We start from the raw sequence: 21,924 nt of genomic DNA, 5'->3' as shown, positions 1-21,924 counted from the left end.
GATGGCAAGATCCTCCCTTGTGCGATCTTGTGTACGGCCTAATCATCAGACATGCTTCTACTGATGTCCCATATCCCGAGCCGAGCGCATAGGCCGCTCGGCCACATTTGTACCCTCGCCCTTATCTTGGCCGAACGGACGGCCCGCTCGGCCCTTTGGTTCCAGCCGAGCAGCTCCCGCTCGGCCCCTCGATTCTCCTGCCTTGGCGTCGGAAACCCAAGCCCCTGGATGGGTTATCTCTAGCTCCGCTCGGACCTACTCAGCTACTCGGCGTAGCCATTAACCGCTTAGTCAGCCCTTCATCGGTCATCAAGCTGAGACCCTTCAGGAAATGGGTCCCCCATTCTTACCGCCGGATCAGTAGGCCTTGGCTTCTTATTAGGCTTGATCTTCTTCATAGGGGTAGAACAGTTCTTTCCCTTTTTCTTGGATCCTTTCTTGGATCCAGAAGATGAACCCATAAGGAAAATAGTTTTTTCCTTTTTCATTGTTATTGCTTCATAATTTGCAAGCATATTAACTAACTCCTCAAGGGCAGCCCTCTAGCTTATTCATATTGAAGTTGATTACAAAATTGTCAAATGAGGAGGGGAAAGGCATCAATATGATGTCTGTCGATAGCTCGTGTGGAATAACTAAGTCAAGGTTCAATAACTTTTCAATAACCCCAATCATCTTGACCCCATATTCATGGACCGAAGCCTCATCTCGCATACGAGCCGCCATGAGCTCCTTGACAATCGCATGCCTACCTGAACAAGTATGTGTACCATACAACTCTTGTAGGTGTTTGTGAATATCAGTAGCATCCACAGTCTCCTCAAACCGCCTTTGCAATTCATTTGACATTGAAGCCAATATATAACATCTTGCTTGAAGATTATGGTCTGGCCATTTTTCAAGCTTTTCCAACTTATCAGCGGTGGCATTAACAGGAGCCTCTTTTGGAGGTGCCTTATCAAGTGTATATGCAATTTTTTTAAATGTCAGGACAATCTTTAAATTTCTTAGCCAGTAAGAATAGTTAGGTCTAGTTAATTTATTCTGATCAAGTATCATAGATAGTGGATTCCGAGATACCATATTGAAAATATATTAAAATGAAAACAGATAATAAATATTATAGATTATTTTAAATAATTCATAAGATAAAATATGTGGACTTTTATATTTTGAATTGTCTCCCACTATTTTTGACATTTCCATCACCCTCTAATGGAAATGGGAAATTATATTTCCTTAGTGAGCACATAGAGCCCAATTAGCCAATTGTGATCCCTGAATGATATCAGTCGATTACAATTCCCAAAAGGTAGAACTCAATTACATCATATGAAACATCTATGTAATTCGCCTCACGTTTGATAAGGCCCCAATAATATGACGTTGATTATCTTTGCGTGTCAAGCCAACCTATGAATGTTAGATTGTAATGGACGGTCGTCATGCATTCCCTCAATGATATGAGCCGAAGTCATGGGAGTTCCACCCAATCCACATCATTTATGTTAGTGGAAGACACAACTTTTCGACGCCCATGCCTCCCCAATGATATAAGTCAGACATTGACCATGGGTAGTTTTCATCGTGCAGCCACCGTTGATGGAAGGCAGTGAAAAATATACTCTTTTATTTTTTTTCCTTTATGACTCGATCTAAATTTTAAATCATATTCAAAATGAGGGATTTTAATTTAAATATTTATATCATCACTTGGAAGATATAATATGTTTTATGTATGTTTGCTAGAATCAAACAACTATGTTATAAAATAACATACATACATATATCTAATACTATAAATCAAATATATCATATTTTAAGGATGAGTAATCATTGAGATCCATTTGATCATCCTTCTTGTATTGGATGCAAAATAGCAAATATTTTATATCAATTAATTAAATAATTAATTAATTGATCAATTTATGTTTCTTGTTAATTCTTTAAATTTGACTGCAAGATTATCAACTAAATTGATAAATCAATTTATCTATAATCAATTTTGGTAAATCAATTTTTATAGGTAAGATCATGTTTCACCATAATATGTTACCAAATATTTTAAATAGTCAAACTAATTAACAAGAACATATATATTTTTATTTTAAAGTCCATGAGACAAACAAAGATAACCTTACTTTGATACCACTGTTGGAACCGAATTCAAAATTCAGATATCGTGTTTCTACACTCCTATGCATAGTGAAAATTTAAAATTTTATTTATGATTTAACAATTACATTAAAGGAGTGTTTTTATGATTTTTAAAATAAACATAGGCATGATTATTATCTAAGTATGTATTACAATCTAATCGTATAAGTAAGATCCTAAAAGTATAACAAAGATAAACTATCATGTGATTGATTCATATAATGCTAATTTAATCATTTTATTTAGACATGCTAAATTATCTAAAATAAACCTATTAGATCATGTAAGAAAAACCTAAATAAAACTATTAACACATGCATCACTTATATATATATAAGCATAAATATACCTTCCAAACAACCTGTGTTTGGGGATGACTCCAACTATTTGGTTGTAGTAAAATAACTCTTCGTTAATTGTCATGAGCTTGTACTTCCTTCGTCTAATCCGGTCCACGATCAGAATCCTTTTTCCAACACCTACACCTGATCGTATAGAGATCAAGTGTCATTTTTCGTTGAGACGGTCGAAAAGTCTTCATCGAAGATGAGGAAGAGGTTACCCAATTACTCCTTCATAAGGGGATGTCTAATAGTCCTCAATAAGGAACTATGCCTTCTAAAATTCTAAAAAAAGGTGGGTGGCAATAATATTTCTCAAAGAAAAGAAGTAACAACAAAAAGATGAAACTTTTCGATGGAAGAATAGAAAGAAGAACTCTATCTTCTTCCTTTTGAAAAACGGCTGCCGAAATTCTTAGGGAGAATAGTGGATATGACTGTCAAAAACTCTCCAAATACAAGCAGAAGAAGCGTGCTGTCCGAATTCAACAAGATCCCAAACTATGATGCTGCCGTATATCTTTTTCAGCCATGAAGAAGAGAATACTCTTGTGTCCGAATTCAGCAAAAAAACAAAAAAAAAACACAAAAAACAAAGAGGTGACTCACGGAACTCTTCTTCATGAGAGAAAAAGAGAGCTCTTAATTTTAATTTCTTAAAAAGCAAGCCAAATAATAAAAAAAAAACGTGGAGTGAGTGGAGAAAATGAGTGGGGAAAAAGGATAACGTTGTGGAGGGATAAAGAAAAAAAAGAACAAAAAAAATTATTTTCTTTATTTTTTTCATCATACGTTGAAATGAAAAATTCCATTTTCCTTTTCATTTATTTTAATTTTTATCTTTTTCTCACGTGGGCTTGAGCCTTCAAGGCCCATTATCTCTTCCATCTTGATTTATTAAATTTTTAGAATTTTTTTGAATCTAATATTGCGAGTCCATTGTAATCATATCAATGATCCAATATCGTTAACACGGCAAACACACTTCCTCGCTATTACAATAATATAAATCTAAGACTTTATGTGAAGCTCTTTCACTCTCCTTGTTTCCATTGATTGGAAATCACTCTAACATTTGATCATATCAAATTTTATTTGTCAATACACTGTTTGATCACATCAAATTTTATTCGCCAAATTTAACTATTTGAATTTTACTTCTTAACGGGAAATAAGGAAACCAATACTTGTGTGACCCTCAATGGTTTAGGGATATTGTTAGCCGTGAGTTCACGACTCTTTATGATTCAGAATATACTTGTCCTATATTTAGGCATACCCTTAATAGCCTCATTCTATGATTAACTCTTTAATTATAGGATGCCAGAATTAATTCAGATTAATATCCAATGAATCATGGTAAGAGCGTCTAGCAGTATCGTCCCATGATTCCCTAGGTATCACTGAATAGTGCTTGCAAGAACCAGTCGATTATGGTTAATGTATAGTTTGGTTCCTTCATCTCATATATCCCGATCGAATTTACAACAATTGGTACATCGAGGATTGTATATTGATTCGACAACTATGTAATATCTTATAGTGATATCGTATGTGTAACTAGAAAACTCCTTTCCTAAAGTATATCTTACCGTTGTGATCAAAGACTTTGTACACTATAAAAAATATATTACATAGGATATCCACACCTGTGGGTGTGCAATGAATCCTCGAATGCAATACACTAACTCCTATATATTTCATTACTATACCCAATTTCACCACCTGATGACTCTAATAGAGTCGGTAAATGAGTTAAAGTGCAGCCCGACCATCATATAGAGTCCCAGTGTTGTCCCGAGTTATAAGGACTGCTAGTGTACAATCACAACCAAAGACTTATCCACTCGATAAATGATAACCACTTCAAAAGTCTGTGTGAGGGATGTTCGATGAACTCATCGTATGATCACTCATCTGTATGTTTGAACATCTCTATGTCCTTGCCAATGAAACATAGTACAATACATCACATATGCTAGTCTCTAGGTCAAGCGGCCTTTTATCCTTGTTTATTAGGCAGCCCAATTGACTAGGAACAAATTTAGAATATACAGTGAATATTGATGTATTTCATGATAACCATCATATGTACCATCACATCACACTATAGTATATTCAAGGACTTTATCTATGCATCTAGCATAGGTATAAAAATAAAGTAAATGCCAAACTAAATTGAATTATATTAAAATAAAGGTTGGTTATTTACAAGAGTCAAAAAGCCCTATCCAACAATTAGCTTTACAGGGCACCTACTCTAACAAGTTGATGTTTACTACATCTCTAAGGACCTCAAGATAAGTACACTTGAAAGTTTATTTTCTACTTTTAAACTTTACGAGTCCCGTTGTGTAGATACTTAGGACTTAGAAAAATCAAATAACATTGCCCTAAAAGCTAAGAAGGAAATTCAGAAGAGCAAGGAACATAAAAATGTTACAACCTAAGTTTTGATTATGGAAAAGGGCTCAAAGTTAAGATTTCTTGTTGTCTAACAAAGTTGACTGAGTTTGCAAGAAAATCCTAAGTGATCTTAGATAAAAGAAAGTTCTAGTTAATACTAGGCAGGTGGAAAGTCCTAGCTGCGGTTAGGCAAATAAAAAGTCCTAGTTGAGGTTAGGTAATGAAGTCATGGTTCGGGGGACTGGACGAAGTCTTGGCGGGTTGAGGATTTTGGGTGAAATCATAGAGTTGAGGACTCTAGGTGAAAAGCCTGGGGGTCCCGGACACCAGGTGGAAGACAGGATAGGTCATAGAGCGAACGTCAGCATGAAGTCTCGGACGCTGAGCAAAAGTCCAATCGATCTAGAAGACTGATCTAGCAAAAGGTAAATTCTCCTGAGAGGAGTAGGTGAGGACGCATTCCTTGAAGAGTGAACAATAGGCGTCGGTCCGACCTAGAGAGTGAAACTCGAAGTCAGGACCGAACAGCCTAGAGGTTATGAAAAAGTTAATTTTTATATACTATTTGCATATTATACTGATTGATGCTTGATTTAATGTTTTTTTTCTTATGCATACTTAGATTAGGATAGATAAGAACTTAGGCTTGATCGACACTTATTTAGTTAGATTAAGAATTCTCAGAAAGAAAATTAAATATTTAATTTCTTTAAAAGGCTTTGTCCAGGAGCGGTTGTTGTTCCAATATCTAAGAAAGCCTAGTGTTTCGCCATAGCTTAATCATTTTAAAATCTTAATTATTTTCAAATCTTAATCATTTTTAAATCATAATTAATTTTCAAAATTCAAACTTACATTTTCCAAATTCAAACTTATATTTTCAAAATTCAAACATAAATATTTTAAAATTTTCAAATTCAGACTTAATCATTTTCAAAATTCAAAATCAACTTTAAAATTAACTTAACTTCACCTCACACAAACTCATAAGATAAACATATTTGATAACTTAGAAAAGGTGAGAAAGAAAATCAAGAAAATAGATAATAACTTTTATGTTTATTTTCTATATTTCGTATGCTTGGACTCTAGTACCCTCAAGCTTAAATAATTTAGTTAAATTTTTTTTAAGAAATCAACTAAGAGGGAGTGAGAGGAGTTAAGTTAAGTTAAATATTTTTCTTTTTAAAAGTTAAATTTTTTTAAAGTTAAATCTTTTCTCAAAGTTAAAGAATTTTTTTAATCTCAAAATTAAATATCCTTTTAAGTTATTTTTTTTAAATTTCAAAGTTATTTTTTTAAAAAAAAATAAGTTCTTTAAAAAGGTCAATGTATTTTTGAAAAAGGAAGTTAAGTTTTTTTTTAAGGTTTAACTATTTTTGAAAAGAAAGTTTAAACCATTTTTGAAAGACAAGTTTAAATATTTTTTTAAAAGACAAGTTTAAATATTTTTTTATCTGGCTAAGTTTGTTTGAAATCTCTTCAGATAAGTACTTAACTAAGTTTTTTGTGGAAATCTTTTTACTTGATTGAGATTTTATCAAAATCTTTTTGAAGCTAAGTACTTTTTAAAGCTAAGTAACTCATTTTTAAGCTAAGCTTTTTTAAAGTGATGAATTCAGGAGAGCTTAAAGTTAAATTTTTTAAAGTGATTAAAAATTAGTATTTTTACTATCTTTACAAATTAATTTTCTCTCTACTTAGTATTATTTTTCATTTATGTCAAAGGGAAAGAGAAAAGTTAAAAATTAAGTCAAACATAACTTAATAATTTTTTATTTTTTAGAGGACTAAATTAAGGGGGAGCATCTTTAATTTGCCTAAATTGGTTTATTTATGCTCAATTTTTGTACTTAAGCTACATTTTTTTATTATGATTTACTTAACTTTGAATTGCATTGTCATAATCAGAAAGGATGAGATTGTTGATGCAAAAAGCACCAGACGATCGAACCTAAGTTTTGATTATGGTAAACAATTCAAAGTTAAGGTTTCTTGTTGTCTAACAAGGTTAACTGAGTTTGTAGGAAAGTCCTAAGTGATCTTAAGTAAAAGAAAATCCTAGTTGATACTAGGCAGGTGGAAAGTCCTAGTTGCTATTAGGCAAGTGGAAAGTCCTAGTTGTGATTAGGCAACGAAGTCCTAGTCCAAGGGACTGGGTGTAGTCTTGGTAGGTTGAGCATTTTTGGTGAAATCCTAGAGTCGAGGACTTTAGGTGAAAATCAAGGGGGTCGCAAACACCAAGTGGAAGATTGGACGGATAGTGGAGCAGACGTCCAGCATGAAGTCCTGAAGTCTCGAACGTTGAGCAAAAGTCCAATCAGTTTAGAGGACCAATCTAGCAAAAGATAAACTCTTCTGAGAGAAGTAGGTGGGGACGCATTCCCTGAAGAGGAACAGTAGGTGTCAATCTGACCTAGAGTTTCAGGAAAACTCAAAGTCAGGATCGAACATCCTGGATGTTGTCAAAAGTCAATTTTTATATACTATTTGCATATTATTCTAACTTCATTTTACAGAAAGACTAACATTTTGTAGGGTCAAAATTTGTCTTATTCAATCGATCGAACATCGGGATGAGTCGACCAAATGTCAGGATCAGTTGACTGAACCTCAGACATCAAATCAGCTCACGATGAAGCTTCGACCAAGGGATCGGTCGACCTAAAAATTTTGCATGTGTTCATTGTAATACTTCAACAAATTATATAAACCTAAATTGACACCTTAAATATCACAAGGGTCAAATTAGAAAAGTATCGCAAAAATATATTCTATAGAAATTTCTTATCAATCATGCAGGTAAAAAATTATTTTGGGTCCCAAAATCTTGCTTAGTATAAATAAATAATTATGCATGCCTTATGTTTAGGAATATTAATTTTATTTGCAAAATTAAGTTTGGGTGTTTACTGTTAACATTTATTGCTGAAATTTTTTGTGTGTTGCTAGAGCGAATAATCTCTTAGTATTAAAATTTTTTTCAATCTTTTTGAATAAATTTTTTTTATGAATTTTTTATTGAAAAATTAAAATTTATTATTTAAAATTTATTTTTTTATATGTATTTTGAAAAACCTGATTTTTCATAGAATTATCGTTACATTTTGAATAAATAAAAAAATCAACCTAATTTTTCGGTTAATAAAATTATTTTTAAATATTCATTTTTGAAAAAAAAAATCATGCTTATTTAAAATATTTTTTTCATATAATCTTTCTATTCAAAATTCTTATCTAATTTTTTTATAGTGATATAACCATTGAATTCTATTTGAAAATATTTTTTATATATTTTTTTTAAATAATAAATTCTCTATGAATTATTTACTGAATATTTTATTTTTAAAATTAAAAATTATCAAAAACTTCTTTTTTAAAAAATAATTTTTTTATTAGTTATACATTTTGTTCTCTATATTTAGAAAAATTTAAGAGATTTGTCTCAATAAAAATCGATTTTTAAAATTTAACTTGTAAAACTATTTTCTGTGCAAAATAATTTATTTATGTTAAAATATTTAAATAAATTTTGTGAACATTTTTCTGAATATTCGTATTCTACTGTTGAACCTTAAAAAAATTAAAAAATTTCGAAGTATTAAACCTATTTTTAAATTAAATTTTCAAGTATAATTATTAAATCTTAGAAATCCATATTTTTAGAAAAATATTTTATAATTTTTTTTTCCTATTTCTTTATCCCTTAAAAAAAGTTTAAAATTTTTATCTAACTTTGTTTTTCCCTGACTTTGTTTTTTAATGTGATCAAAGGGGAGAGCTTAAGTCTTGGGGAGGTTATATTTGTAATTTTATAGTTTACAAAATTCTATTTTTAATTGTCATTTTATTCTATGTTTTTACTCTAACTCTAACTCAGGTTGATGCACATCCAAAAGGAGAGATTGTAGGTATCCTGAGGTAGTTTTTATATGGTCAACCGAGTTAAGTTAGGTCTTTTGTATGTTTGATACCTTGTGTCTAATTGTACAAGAACTTAGGAGCATAGGAAGTCGAGCGAAAGACGCAACTAGGGAGAAGGATGACATAGGAAAGAGTCGACAGACTCGATGCGTTCGAGGGACAAGGTGTTGCGGAAGAGTACACTGGCGGACGAGAAGGAAGCGTGCAACGTTTCTGAGGGACGAGAAACCAGAGCAGAAGCTTACTTGAGAAGAAGGCCGAAAATTAGGTTTATGTGAGCCCTATTCTAGATGGTCGAAATCACCCAAGCGAACGGAGCCAGAATGGAGGAGAATTCGAATAGTCGATAGCATGTTGACTATCTGGGCGCCTAGACCAAGTCCATATGCCTGAACAATTTGGGCGCCCAACCCCGTCTCGGTGCCCAGAGCTGCTCCAGGCGCCCGTACCAGATAAGCTTGATCCGTTGTGAACCATTGCAATGTGGATAAAGTTTTATCCATGCTTAAGCGGCCAGAGCCCTTCTAGGCGCTCGGAGCTACCATGTCAGCAAATGGTCAGACTCGACTAACAAGATATAAATAGAGCCCTAGTCTCAGTAGTTCAGATCATCACTTGTGTTCTATTATTCTGTGAGCTATCAACATTGTAAGAGGCTACTCTGCTCGAAAGAGAATTTTAGACAACTTTTCATAGTCTTGCAAACCAAGTAAATTTTGTGCATTTTTCTTTTATCAATTAGTTTATTAATTATTTTATATACAAGTGTTTCTCTAACTTAGTTTCAAAAGATCAAGAAAAGTTTCATTTTATTTTCAAGGCAATTCACACCCTCTTATCAGCCGCACCATAAAAAAAATCTACAAGTGGTATCAGAGCAAGACTCGCTTCAAAAGGACTAACCGCTATCCGAAGCAAAAGAAATGGCCGGATCCACATCTACCCGTCGAAATTTGAGGGAGACTTCGCAATGTGAAAAAAAACGTATGGAGGTATTCTTCAAGATCGATTTTGAAATTTTGTTAATTATAAAATACGATTTTATAGCACTTAAGGATTAACAAGGAGTCGACACAGAAGAGTACATGTGGATGAAGAAAGAACAAGTTGACTTTGTGGCTAATGGAAAAGTAAAGCTCTATCAGTTTAGTGTTCTTCTACCCCAGGAGGTTAACTGGATCAGAAGCTAGCTATGACTCCACCAAAGATCTCTAGGAAAAATTCCTGGAGCTTCATGAGGGTACTTCAGAAGCCAAATTAGCAAAGCGGGACATCCTCTGAAGTCAACTGACGAACCTCCAGATAAACAAGGGAGAAAAGGTAGACCAACTCCATGCGAGGATTAAAGATCTGATCACCCAGCTCAATAACCTCATAGAAAAGGTAACAAATCGTGATTCTTTAAGGTACACACTTAACGCTTTTCTGAGAACTCAAGAGTAGTCAACCTTAATAGATGCTTACTTTATTTCTAATGACTTCGTGGTAAGTATGCTTGAAAGTTTATTTTCTACTTTTGAACTTCATGAGTCTCGTTGTGTAGATCTCAGGAGTTAGAAAAATCAAACAACATTACCCTAAAAGCTAAGAAGGAAGAATCATATGCCAACACTTCCCTCAACGATGATGAAACGACAATTATGGTAAGAAAATTTAAGATATTTTTTAGATCTAATAAATTTAGTCAAGCGCAAGCGAAGAAAAGAAGAGCAAGGAAGATAAAATGCTACAACCTATAATAAAAAGGAGCACATCTGTTGGATCGTAGAGTTTCGCTAGAGGGGGGGGTGAATAGCATTTTAAAATTTTCGTAGAGATGCGCAGTGGAAAGAAGAAAAGACACAGAGGACAAAGACACCAAGGTTTTTACTTGGTTCGGAGCCTAGGTTGACTCCTACTCCAAGGCCCGCAGTCGTTGACTGCTTTTGTTAGGCAATCACTATCAATTCGTAAAATAGTTACAATTTGAAAGTACAAGTGCGGGATAATGAAATGTAATACCGACAATATAACAGAATTGAAAAAGGTGAGGTTGTCAGTTGTCGGAGCAGCAGGGCGTCGTTGTGCCGTTCGGAGCAGCTTACGGGAGCACAAGATGTTCTGTTCGAATTGTTGAAGAAGCTACACCCCGAGGCTCCCTTTTATAGGCTCTGCAACACTAATCCAGAACCTTGAAGTTCGGGATAAAGTTTGACCCGAAGCGGATCGATCGATCGATCAGATGACTTCCACCTCATCCGATCCGCTCACTCCGCATCGATCTGGTCAACTTCTATCCCCGGTTCGGTCGACCGATCGCCAGGTTCGGTCGATCGATTAGCTGCTCTGACCCGGTCCACCTGGCTTGATCCAGTCGACGCTTATCCTTGGTTCGGTCGACCGATCCCCTGGTCGAACCCAGTTCATTCACTGAAGGTCTGATCTGCTGCTGTTTGGGGGTTCGGTCGACCGGTCCAGACGTTTGGTCGACCGATCCTGGTCAGTTCTAAACCTTCACCAAAATGTTAGTTTTCTGCAAAACAGAGTTAGAACAGAATATAATTAAATAGGAAATAGTAATTAGATTCTGTCTCACTGAGACCAGAATCTAGTCAAGATCTCGACTTAGAGTTCCGAAATGACTCTAAGTCGGATCGGCGCCTAAGTTCCCTTCCCAGGAATGCGTCCTCACAGTCACTCGCCTCCAGTGACTTACCTCCCTTACCTGCCAGACGTCCGGTCAACCCTTCGACCCGTCTGGACTTCGTGCCAACTATCCGGTCAACCCGTCGACCTAGCTGGACTTCGTGCCAGCTATCCGGTCGGCCCGTCGACCTAGCTGGGCTTCGTTCTAGACTTTCGGTTAGCCCATCGACCTGTCTGGACTTCTCCTGCACACTCGGTCAGAGTGTTAGATCAACACCAAAACTAACTTAACCTATTTTGTCATTCATCAAAACCTGGGTTAGACCGTTAGTGCTAACCGCACCAACAATCTCCTCCTTTTTTGATGGAATGATAACCTGGTTAAGTTAGTGAAAAAAAATATGCAAGTAAAAAACAGACATTTATAGGGTTATTAAGTTAGCTTGGTTTGAAATTTTGTGTTATTTTAACTAACTTAACCACCTATCCCTCCCCCTTTGGCATTCATCAAACATGACCATAGATCAAATGAACATAATTACAAAAAAAAATATAAGAGGAATACAGACTTTGTAAAACTTGCAAGCAATAATGTCAAGTTGACTTGGGGGGTTTAAATTTTAAAACATAGATAATTTTGTTTTTATTTCTTAACCTTTGTAAAATAACTAAGTTTTTGGAAGCTAGCTATTTTGGCAACATAACTTAGTAGTAGGTTTGCAAATTAGTTTTCAAGAGATAATTTTTGCAAGCTAATTTTTCAAGTATAAGTTTAAAGTTAATCAAGTTTGTAATTTCAACTTTCAAACATAAGTTTATATGTTCCAAAATTTAATTTTTTAAAATAAAGTTGAACATAAGTTCTATAATGGTAATTTTACAAAAGTAAAATTTTTAAGACCTAGATAAAATTCAATGTTCAAAATTAAGTAGCAGCTAATTTTCAAAGTTAAACTTTTAAAAACATGTAAAATCCATTTTTCAAACCAAAGTTTGTAACATTCAATTTTCAAAACTATTTTAGTTTTTAACTTTTCAGAAGTAAAAATCTAATTTTCAAATTAAGTTTTAAATCTAGGTATTTGTAACTTAGATTTTAAAAGAATTATTAGAAATAATTAATTTTTCCAGATTTCAAAAATAATTTTCACGATCTATTTTTAAAGAGTAAAGATTAGGTTAGCTAAATCCTCCCCCTGAACCTGACATTAAAACAACTGTCTAACTGATTAGGTACTTACTAATTATCAGAAGATAGCAGCTTTCACTTGGTTAGTCAAGTTAAGTACATTGTAATCAGTTAGTGCTTGACTAGACTGAATAACTTAACTTGATCAATGTCTGTTTTGTATTTAACGTCCAGACTTATATGGATACACTGACATAAGCATCTTAAGTTCAGGCAACTGACCTATGCATCTCACCCCTTTCTATGTTTGTCAATCACAAGCAAGGTAAACCTAGGGTGTTTGTGAGATGCTCAAATACTAGCCATAGGGGAACATGATTTCTAAGGAAATATTCTAGTCTAAGGCTATAACCATTTTGAAATTCTAAAAATAAGAAGTTTTGAAAATATTTTACCTTAGAATTTAAAAATGCCTAATTTTGAAAACAATTTTTAAAATTCCTAGTCTATTAGGCACATCCCTAATTTTCTACGTAGATTATTGAATTCACTTTCAGGGAGGGGTTTAGTAAATATGTCAGCTAAATTAGACTTTGACTCAATGTGCTTGAGTTTAATGTCTCCTTTAGTGACATGATCCCTGATGAAGTGATGCTTAATTTCAATGTGTTTGATTCTGGAATGATGCACTAGATTTTTTGTTAAATAATTGAGCTGATATTGTCAATTAACACTTTTACATTTGTAATGTTTAGGTTGAAATCTTTTAACGTGTGCATCATCCATAATAATTGTGCAACGCATTCTCCTATGACTATATATTCTGACTCAGTTGTAGATAGCGCAACACAGTGTTGCTTTCTACTAAACCAGCTAACAAGTGATGGACCTAGTAGTTGACAACCACCACTTGTGCTTTTGCGGTCTAATTTGTATCCAGCATAATCTGAGTCAGAATACCCTATTAATTCAAAATTATTAGTTTTAGGATACCAAATACCTACATTAGTTGTTCCTTTAAGGTATCTAAAAATCCTTTTAACTTGAGTTAAATGTAATTCCTTAGCGCAGGTCTGGTATCTAGCACACATACTAACTACAAATAAAATATCAGGTTGACTTACAGTTAAGTACAGTAGACTACCTATGGCACTCCTATAATATTTTAAGTCAACGGGTTTTCCATTTGGGTCATTATCTAGGATTGTGTTTACGGCCATAGGCGTTTTGATTTCTTTAGTATTTTCCATTTCAAATTTTTTAAGTAATTTTTTAGTGTATTTTTGTTGATAAATGTAGTTTCCTTCATTTGTTTGTTTGATTTGTAATCCTAAAAAATAGGCTAGTTTTCATACTAAACTCATTTCAAACTCTTGTTCCATTAGACTTGTGAATTCATTTAAAAATTCTGAATTTGTTGACCCGAAGATGATATCATCTACATAGATTTGGGCTATGAAAATATCCTTTTGTATTAATTTAACGAATAGGGTTGGGTCAATTTGACCTTGGTTGAACCCTTTGGAAATTAGATAGGAAGTTAGTTTTTAATACCATGCCCTAGGGGCTTGCTTAAGTCCATATAAGGCTTTCTTTAATTTAAAAATATAATTAGGGTGTTCCAAATTTTCAAACATAGGTGGTTACCCTACATATACTTCTTATTTTATCAGTCCATTTATGAAGGTCGACTTAACGTCCATTTGGTACAGTCTAAACCCTTTATGGGCTGCATAACTAAGTAACATTCTAATGGACTCTAATCTAGCTACTGGGGCATAAGTTTCATCATAGTCAAGTCCTTCTACTTGACTAAACCCCTTAGCAACTAGTCGGACTTTATTTCTAGTAATTTCTCTAGTTTCAGTTAATTTATTTCTAAATACCCATTTTGTTTCTATTATTTTCTTATTTTTGGGTGGTGGTACTAGGTCCCAAAACTCATTGCGTTCAAATTGAGCTAGTTCTTCTTGCATTGCAATTACCCAGTCTGGGTCAAGTAACGATTCAGCTATTGTTTTAGGTTCGATTTTTGAAATTAATGAAATTTGACTTAGGTTTCTAAATGATGACCTAGTCTGAACCCTTAGGTCTAGATCACCAATTATTTGACTAGTTGGATTATTTGAATTGACTCTAATAGTTCTAGGAGATTGACTCTCTTGAAGTTCTTCTTCCTCTTCGTGATTTAGAGATTGATTGGTTCCTTCAGAATTAATATTTTCTTGAACAAATTCAATTGGTTGAGGTTGGGTTTGATTTTGTTTGGATTCTTCAAATTTTACATTAGTAGTTTCTTCAATTCTTAAGGTAAATTTATTGTAGACTCTGTAGCCCCTACTGTTTAGTGAGTAATCTACAAAGATTCCATTTTCTACTTTGGAAGTGAATTTTCCTAAGTGTTCAAAGGTTGGGTTTGATGAAGGCTGGGCACCCAAATACTTTAAAATATGTTATGTTGGGTTGTTTATTATAATAAAGCTTGAAAGAGATTTTATTTAGTGTTATTCTATTTTGCACGTAGCCGGTTGTGCTAACAGCTTCTGCCCAAAAATATTTAGGTAGGTTGTATTCGTTCAGCATTGTTCTAGATGCTTCAAGTAGTGTTTTATTCTTTCTTTCTACAATTCCATTTTGTTGGGGAGTTTTTGGACACGAAAATTCGTGATGATAGCCATTTTCAAGACAAAATTTGTTAAAATTATGATTTTTAAATTCTCCCCCATTGTCACTTCTAATTCTTTTGATTTTAATGTCTTTTTCATTTTCAACTTGTTTACAAAAGTTTGTAAATATTTCAAAGGTTTCATCTTTATTTTTTAAAAATTTAACCCAAGTGAACCTAGAATAGTCATTTATTATTACTAAACAATATAAACTTCCATTTATTGATTTGACTCCATGGGAGTCAAATAGATCTAGGTGTAAAAGTTCTAATATTGAGTTGGTTTGTGATTGATTGGTTGGTTTGTGAGTGGATTTTGTTTGTTTACCTTGTTGACAAGCATTACATATGGTTGAGTCTAAGTTAGGTAACTTTGTTAAGCCTCTAACTAATCCATTTAATTTTCTTATATTTCTAAAATTTGTGTGTAACATTCTTCTATGTCATAACCAAGTTTCCTCTTTTTGTGTTAAATAACACTTAACTGAAGAGGTGGTTAAGTTAATTGCATAGATGTTGTCTTTTTTAAAACCTTTAAGACTTGTAGTAGGATTATCTAGATGTTTGATTAAGCATTCTGTAGATAAGAATTTGACCTTATACCTAGTGTCACACAATTGACTTATACTTAGGAGATTATATTTAAAATAAGTAAAACATTTGTAATAATAAAATCTATTTTTAATTCAATATTACCTATACCAATTACCTTGAGTTTATCATTGTTTCCAAAGGCAATTGTTTCTAGACTCTTGTAAGTAAGTTGGGTGAACTTGGTGTGTTCTTCAGTCATATGTTTGGAACAACCACTGTCCAAAATCCACCTGATTTTCTACAATAGGTAGGAATTAAAGTAAGTTTGATTTTATTCTTTTAAGATCATTTTATGTAAGAATTTGAGTTAATTGTCAAGCAAACAGAATTTAAGTTTAATAATTTATTTTTAAAAAAAAACTTAAGTTTAAAGAAAATTTTTTAAAAAAATTAATTTTAAAATAAAATTTTTAAGTAAAAAAAATTAAGTTTAATTTTAAAGTTTTTAAAAAAAATAATTTTAAGATAAAATTTTAAGTTAAAAAAAAAATTAAGTTTAATAAAATTTTTAAGTTTAAAAGAAATTTAGTTTAATAAAAAATTTTAAGTTAAAAAATTTTAAGTTTAATTTTAAAATAAAAATTTTTATGTTAAAAAAAAATTTCATTTTAATAAAATTTTTAAGTAAAAAAAATTTAAGTTAAAAAAAAATTAAGTTTAAAAAATTTTAAATTTAAATTTTAAAATAATTTTAATTTTAATTTTAATTTTAATTTTAATTTTAATTTAATTTAATTTAATCCTTAGTCATCTCACCCGATCTACGTTTACAATCAGGGAATCCTATAATTTTGTGAGATGAATTAGGTTCAAATTTAGGGTTTGGTTTAAACTTTGTGTTAGATTTAGGTTTAGCTTTGAGTTCAACAAATAGGTATTCTCTAGATAAATTTCTGAGCTATGGTGAGTCACTTGGGCATCATTAGAGTAACCATGCCTTCGAGGTTTTCCAAATAGTCCTATCCACTGGACTTAGTACAAAACCTTGGTCTAACTGGTTAGGATCCATAAAGGGTAGCTTCGGTCAGTTCCACTTAGCCAAATGCACCAGGTCGAAGTCATATCTTCCTAGACATGCATAGACTAAGCTTCCCTAACGTACTATCATCCAAAACTTCACCAGTACCATTTTTCAAGTTAAACTTGAGCCCCTTTCTAATTAGTCCTAAGTACTCTGTCGGGTAAATTAGTTTTGATTACTCTGTCGGGTAGGTTAGTTTTGGAGGTGTCAGCTATTTTTGAGTCTCCCCCTGAATTATTGGTCTTTTAATTTAATTTTTGGTTTTAGGTTTATATCTACTTCTTTTATAGTTATAATTTACTTGATGATAGTCTAAGTTTTGGTGAGTTTTAGAATACTTGGATTTTGAATTTTTTTGTCTAGATTTGTATTCTGGCTTTTGATTTGTTTTAATTGAATTTACATAATATATTTTGTTTTTAGGTATGTAAAATTGATTAAGTCCTACTTGCGTGGTTAAGCACGCTTTCGGAACCCAAGCTTTACTTGTTTGTTTGTGTTGGGTTATTAATGATTTAAATGTTTTATTTGAGCTTGACTTATAGCCAAGTCCGGTTTTATTGTAAACTGCCTTTTGGTTATTTAAGATTAGATCTAAGTTCTTAGATCTTGTTGTGAATTTTTCTAACATTTCTTTTAAATTATTAATTTCTATTTTTAGTGATAAGTTCTCCTTCTCAAGTGTTAGATCTTGAGTTGGATTTGAATTTTTGATTTGTTCTTTGAGATTTTGATTCTCTTCAAGGAGCAATTCATTTTCTTTTTCAATTTTAATTAATTTATTATTTAAACATGAAATAATTTTAAAAAACTTTTTGTTCAAATTAAAGTATACTTCTTCGGAAACGAGTACGGACTCGTGGCTCGATTCGGGTTCGGACCCGTCTTCCGATTCGTCGTCCGATTCTTCTTCGCGGGCCATCAGCGCGAGGTAACTCTGGTTCTTCTGATCTTCGTCCTCCGATTCTTCCGAAGATGAGTCATCCCACGTTGCTTTGACGGCCTTCTTTTTTATCGGCTTCATTTTGTCGTTCTTCAATCTTGGACACCCATTCTTGTAGTGCCCCTTTTTGTTGCATCTGAAGCACGTCACGTTCCTCGGTTAGATTGGAGTGTTGGTCTCCTGCAGGTCCTTCTTGCTGAAGCTCCTCTTCCTCCTGGTGAACATCTTCCTTACCAGATTCACCAGGTGCTCTTCATCTTCGGAGTTCTGGTCGGAATCTTCTTCAGGTTCAGGCTTGTTCTTCTTTTCTTTGGAGGAGCCTGCAAACAAAGCTATACCTTTCTCGGATCTAGTGTTAGTCTGTATATGTAACTCTAATTCACAAAATAGCTAATCAAGTTTTAATTTAGACAGATTTTTTGAAATTTTGTAGGCATCCACGATGAATGCCCACAAAGAGTTACGTGGAAAGACGTTTAACACGTACCTTATCAGATCTCTGTTTTCCATCTGGTGGCCTATCGCGTGGAGCCCGTTGAGGATGTCCTTGATCCTCGCGTGAAGTTGACTCACCGATTTTCCTTCCTGCATTTTGATGTTAAATAATTTATTTAATAGCAAGTCACGTTTTGTTACCTTGGCATCGCTTGTTCCTTCGTGTAGCTCAATCAATTTGTCCCAAAGTTCTTTCACGTTCTGGTGTGGTCCTACCCGGTTCAGTTCTTCCTTCATCAGTCTGCACTGAAGCGTGTTGAGTGCTTTGAAGTCGGTTAAAGCCTTCTTCTTCATGTCTGGTGTCCACTGTTCCGGGTCCAGTGGAAGTCCGGAGTTGTACAAAGGTGTAACGACCCGGCCCTTTGGCCTCTTGGGCGACACTTGTGACGGCCCGACTGGCGGCCCTTATGTCGTCGGCCCATTTGGCGACCTCTCATGTCGTCGACCGATGACCCTTTGACCGTGCCGTTACTCACTAGGACTTTCCACCCCTGGCCAGTGGATTTTTGCCTCTAATATTAATTATTGATTAATCAAACTCAAATAAACAATTATATCAAGGATACAGAGATAAATATGTAAATAATATAAGTGTAACCAAAACCCTAGAACACTTAGGTAGACAAATGTGTTAGGACTTGAAATTTAACACACTCAAACCTTAGCATTATATTAAGGGGGAGTAATAAATAAGGAGGATTAATAAATTAAAAGAGTATCAAATTCAGGGGGAGATTTATTTTTTTAATTATCTCTTTAAGTGTTTTTGTTTAATCTTCTCTTTAAAATCTCTCTAGAAAATTCTACCTCAATTTTTTTAAAAAAAAAATTCTACTTTGAATATTTTTAGCAAATATTTTCAAAATTTTATGCCAGGTTCAGGGGGAGGAATTAATTAAAATTTTCCCTTTATTTAAAATATTTTAAAATTTGTGTTTGAAAAATGTTTTCTTAAAAATTTCATAAACCTATTTTTGAAAACTAACTCTTATAAAACTAAGTTGTTTTTAAGAATTGGGTTTTACTTTTTATTGAAATTTGATTTTGAAAATTAGATTTAACTTAGTTTTGAAAATTGAATTTAAAAATCTAGTTCTTAAAATTTGATTTTACTTAATTTTGACAATTTGATTTGAAAGTTAAATTTTACAAAAATTAGTTTTAAAAATTGCTTTGTTATTGAAAATTGTGGAAATTAGATTTTTCAAAACTTAAGTTTACAAACTAAGCTTCTCAAAATCATTTTCCTTAATTTTGAAAATTGAATCTTTTACAAACTTAGTGTTGAAAAATAAATTTCAATCAGTTTTGAAAAATAGATTTTTCAAACTTAGTTTTGGAATTTTGGTTTTGAAAACTTATGTTTGAAAAGCATTTCAAAGTTGAAACTTGTTTTGAAAATTTAAAACTTGATCTTGAAATTTAGAACTTATACACTTATGTTTGAAAATTAGACTATCTAAACTTAGCTATTTTTCTAAAAGCTAAAAGATAATGCTTTAAACAAGTTTTCAAAAGTTTAAACTCCCCCAAGTTAACTTGACATCATTTCTTACAATTTTTACTTTGTCTGTATTCTGTGTTGTTGATTACTTGACTTATGTCCTTATTTGATGAATGCCAAAGGGGGAGGGTTAAGTGGTTAAGTTAGCAAAACTAGAAAAATACAAACTAACTTAAAAACCCTTTAAATGCTTGTTTTTACTTTCATATTTTTTCACTAACTTAACCAGATTGTCATTTCATCAAAAAGGGAGAGATTGTTGGTGCGGTTAGCACTAACGGTCTAACTCAGGTTTTGATGAATGACAAAATAGATTAAGTTAGGTTTGTTGTTGATCTAACACTCTGACCGAGTGTGCAGGCGAAGTCCAGACAGGTCGACGGGCTGACCGGATGTCTGGCACGAAGCCCAGCTAGGTCGACGGGCTGACCGGATAGCTGGCGAGAAGTCCAAGCGGGTCGACGGGTTGACCGGACGCTTGGCGAGAAGTCCAGCTAGGTCAACGAGCTGACCGGATAGTTGGCGAGAAGTCCAGACAGGTCGAAGGGCTGACCGGACGTCTGGCAGGTAAGTAAAGGTAAGTCACTGGAGGAGAGTGACTGTGAGGACGCATCCCAGATAAGGGACAGTAGGTGTCGGTCCAGCTTAGGTCCATTTTGGATCCCTAAATTGAGACCCTGACTAGGTTCTGGTCTCGGGAAGACAGGACCTAAATCATAAATCTATATAAACTATTTATGCATATATTTTTATAACTCTATGTTGTAGACACAAATGTAGAGCTTCAAATTCTGCACGCGTAGCAACTGACAGAGCTTGATTCTGAGTTCGGAGTCAAAAGTTATGGCTCTCGGAAGATTACTGTGTCAAACAAGCAGTTGGACATGCCTGGGATCAGCCAGATTCGAACTCTCCTCATTTGATCCAAATTTTTGGGATCTGATAAGCTCTGGAGACTCCTCCAAAGGGCTATAAAAGGAGGGTTTGAGCAAGCTTCAAACATAGAACCCTCATACGTGCTTCAACGTATCCAAACGGCTTTCTGACTGCTCTGGGCTCCTGCTACGAAGCTGCTGCGCTCGACGACTACTCCGAGGAGTTCAGATCGCGCCCAGCAGACAGATATCAACACGAAGTGCTTCATCTTTTGATCCTTAAAAGTGTTGGTAAAATTTCTTTTATTGTACTTAATTATTATAAAAGGCAAGTGTAGTGTGTTGCATTTGGCTTCATTCTTATTGTACTTGATTCTCTCTTCCGGGGGTACCGGAAGAGGTTTTTAGTGTATTGCCCATCGATAGCTCCGCGGGACCTGGGTCTTAGAGTAGGAGTCACCGAAGGCTCCAAACTAAGTGAAAACCGCCTGCGTTTTTTTTTTGTGTTGCTTTTCGTATTTACTTTCCGCTGCGTACACTCATGTTTTAAAAATTTAAAAGAAGTGTTTTTCAAAACCACGTGATTCACCCCCCTCTCACGTGCGTCACGATCCAACATCCATCAGATCCATTTCTGGATCTTCTACACACTCTTGAAGATCCTCCTATGATTCTTCGGGATCCATCTCTACATCCTCCTCGGGATCCATCTCTGGATCCTCCTCAAAATCTTCAGGATCCATTTCTAGATACTCCTCAGATTCTGCGGGATTTGGATCCTCTTCAAAATCTTGAGGATTCATTTCTGGATCCTCCTCAGATTCTTCGAGGTCCATTTCTTCGGGATCTTGATCCTCTTCAGATTCTTCAGGACCCTATTCCAAATGAAGTAACTATCTATACATCTCTGAATATGAGATGTGCCCTTCAGAATCATCCCAAAGTTGGAATGTTATTTGCCTAAAATGCTCCGACAATGAATAAACTAGAGCTCATCTTCTTTCTTTGTCCTAGACTGGATACCCTTCTTGCTCTAGATTCCAGAACAGCCAATCAAGCCAACTAATAAGCCTACTGACTCTGTGATCCGGGTCATATTCCAGTTTCTTGATCTCCTCCCATAGCTCATGTTGTCGTTCATAGTGACCATTCATCGTGTATATTATTCTGGAATTGAAAATCATGATGTCAGTACAAAACCGACAGACCAGTAACAAAATCCGGTCATCTTCAATTCCCACGTAT

At 34.0% G+C, this 21,924-nt stretch overlaps 1 protein-coding gene across 1 annotated transcript; it reads right to left on the bottom strand.

Moving 5' to 3' along the window:
- Positions 1-528: 528 nt before the first annotated feature.
- On the bottom strand, positions 529-21,482 carry LOC122037204. Its single transcript, XM_042596662.1, has 2 exons — positions 21,372-21,482; positions 529-954 (listed from the first exon to the last, which is right to left on the bottom strand). The coding sequence occupies exons 1-2, from the start codon at positions 21,480-21,482 to the stop codon at positions 529-531; spliced, it is 537 nt and encodes a 178-aa protein (XP_042452596.1).
- Positions 21,483-21,924: the final 442 nt, after the last annotated feature.

Source organism: Zingiber officinale, unplaced genomic scaffold (genome assembly GCF_018446385.1).
Source record: "Zingiber officinale cultivar Zhangliang unplaced genomic scaffold, Zo_v1.1 ctg244, whole genome shotgun sequence".
Taxonomy (NCBI): domain Eukaryota; kingdom Viridiplantae; phylum Streptophyta; class Magnoliopsida; order Zingiberales; family Zingiberaceae; genus Zingiber; species Zingiber officinale.
The sequence above is the reverse complement of the archived record's forward strand: the minus strand, read 5'-3'. Positions and strand labels throughout refer to the sequence as shown.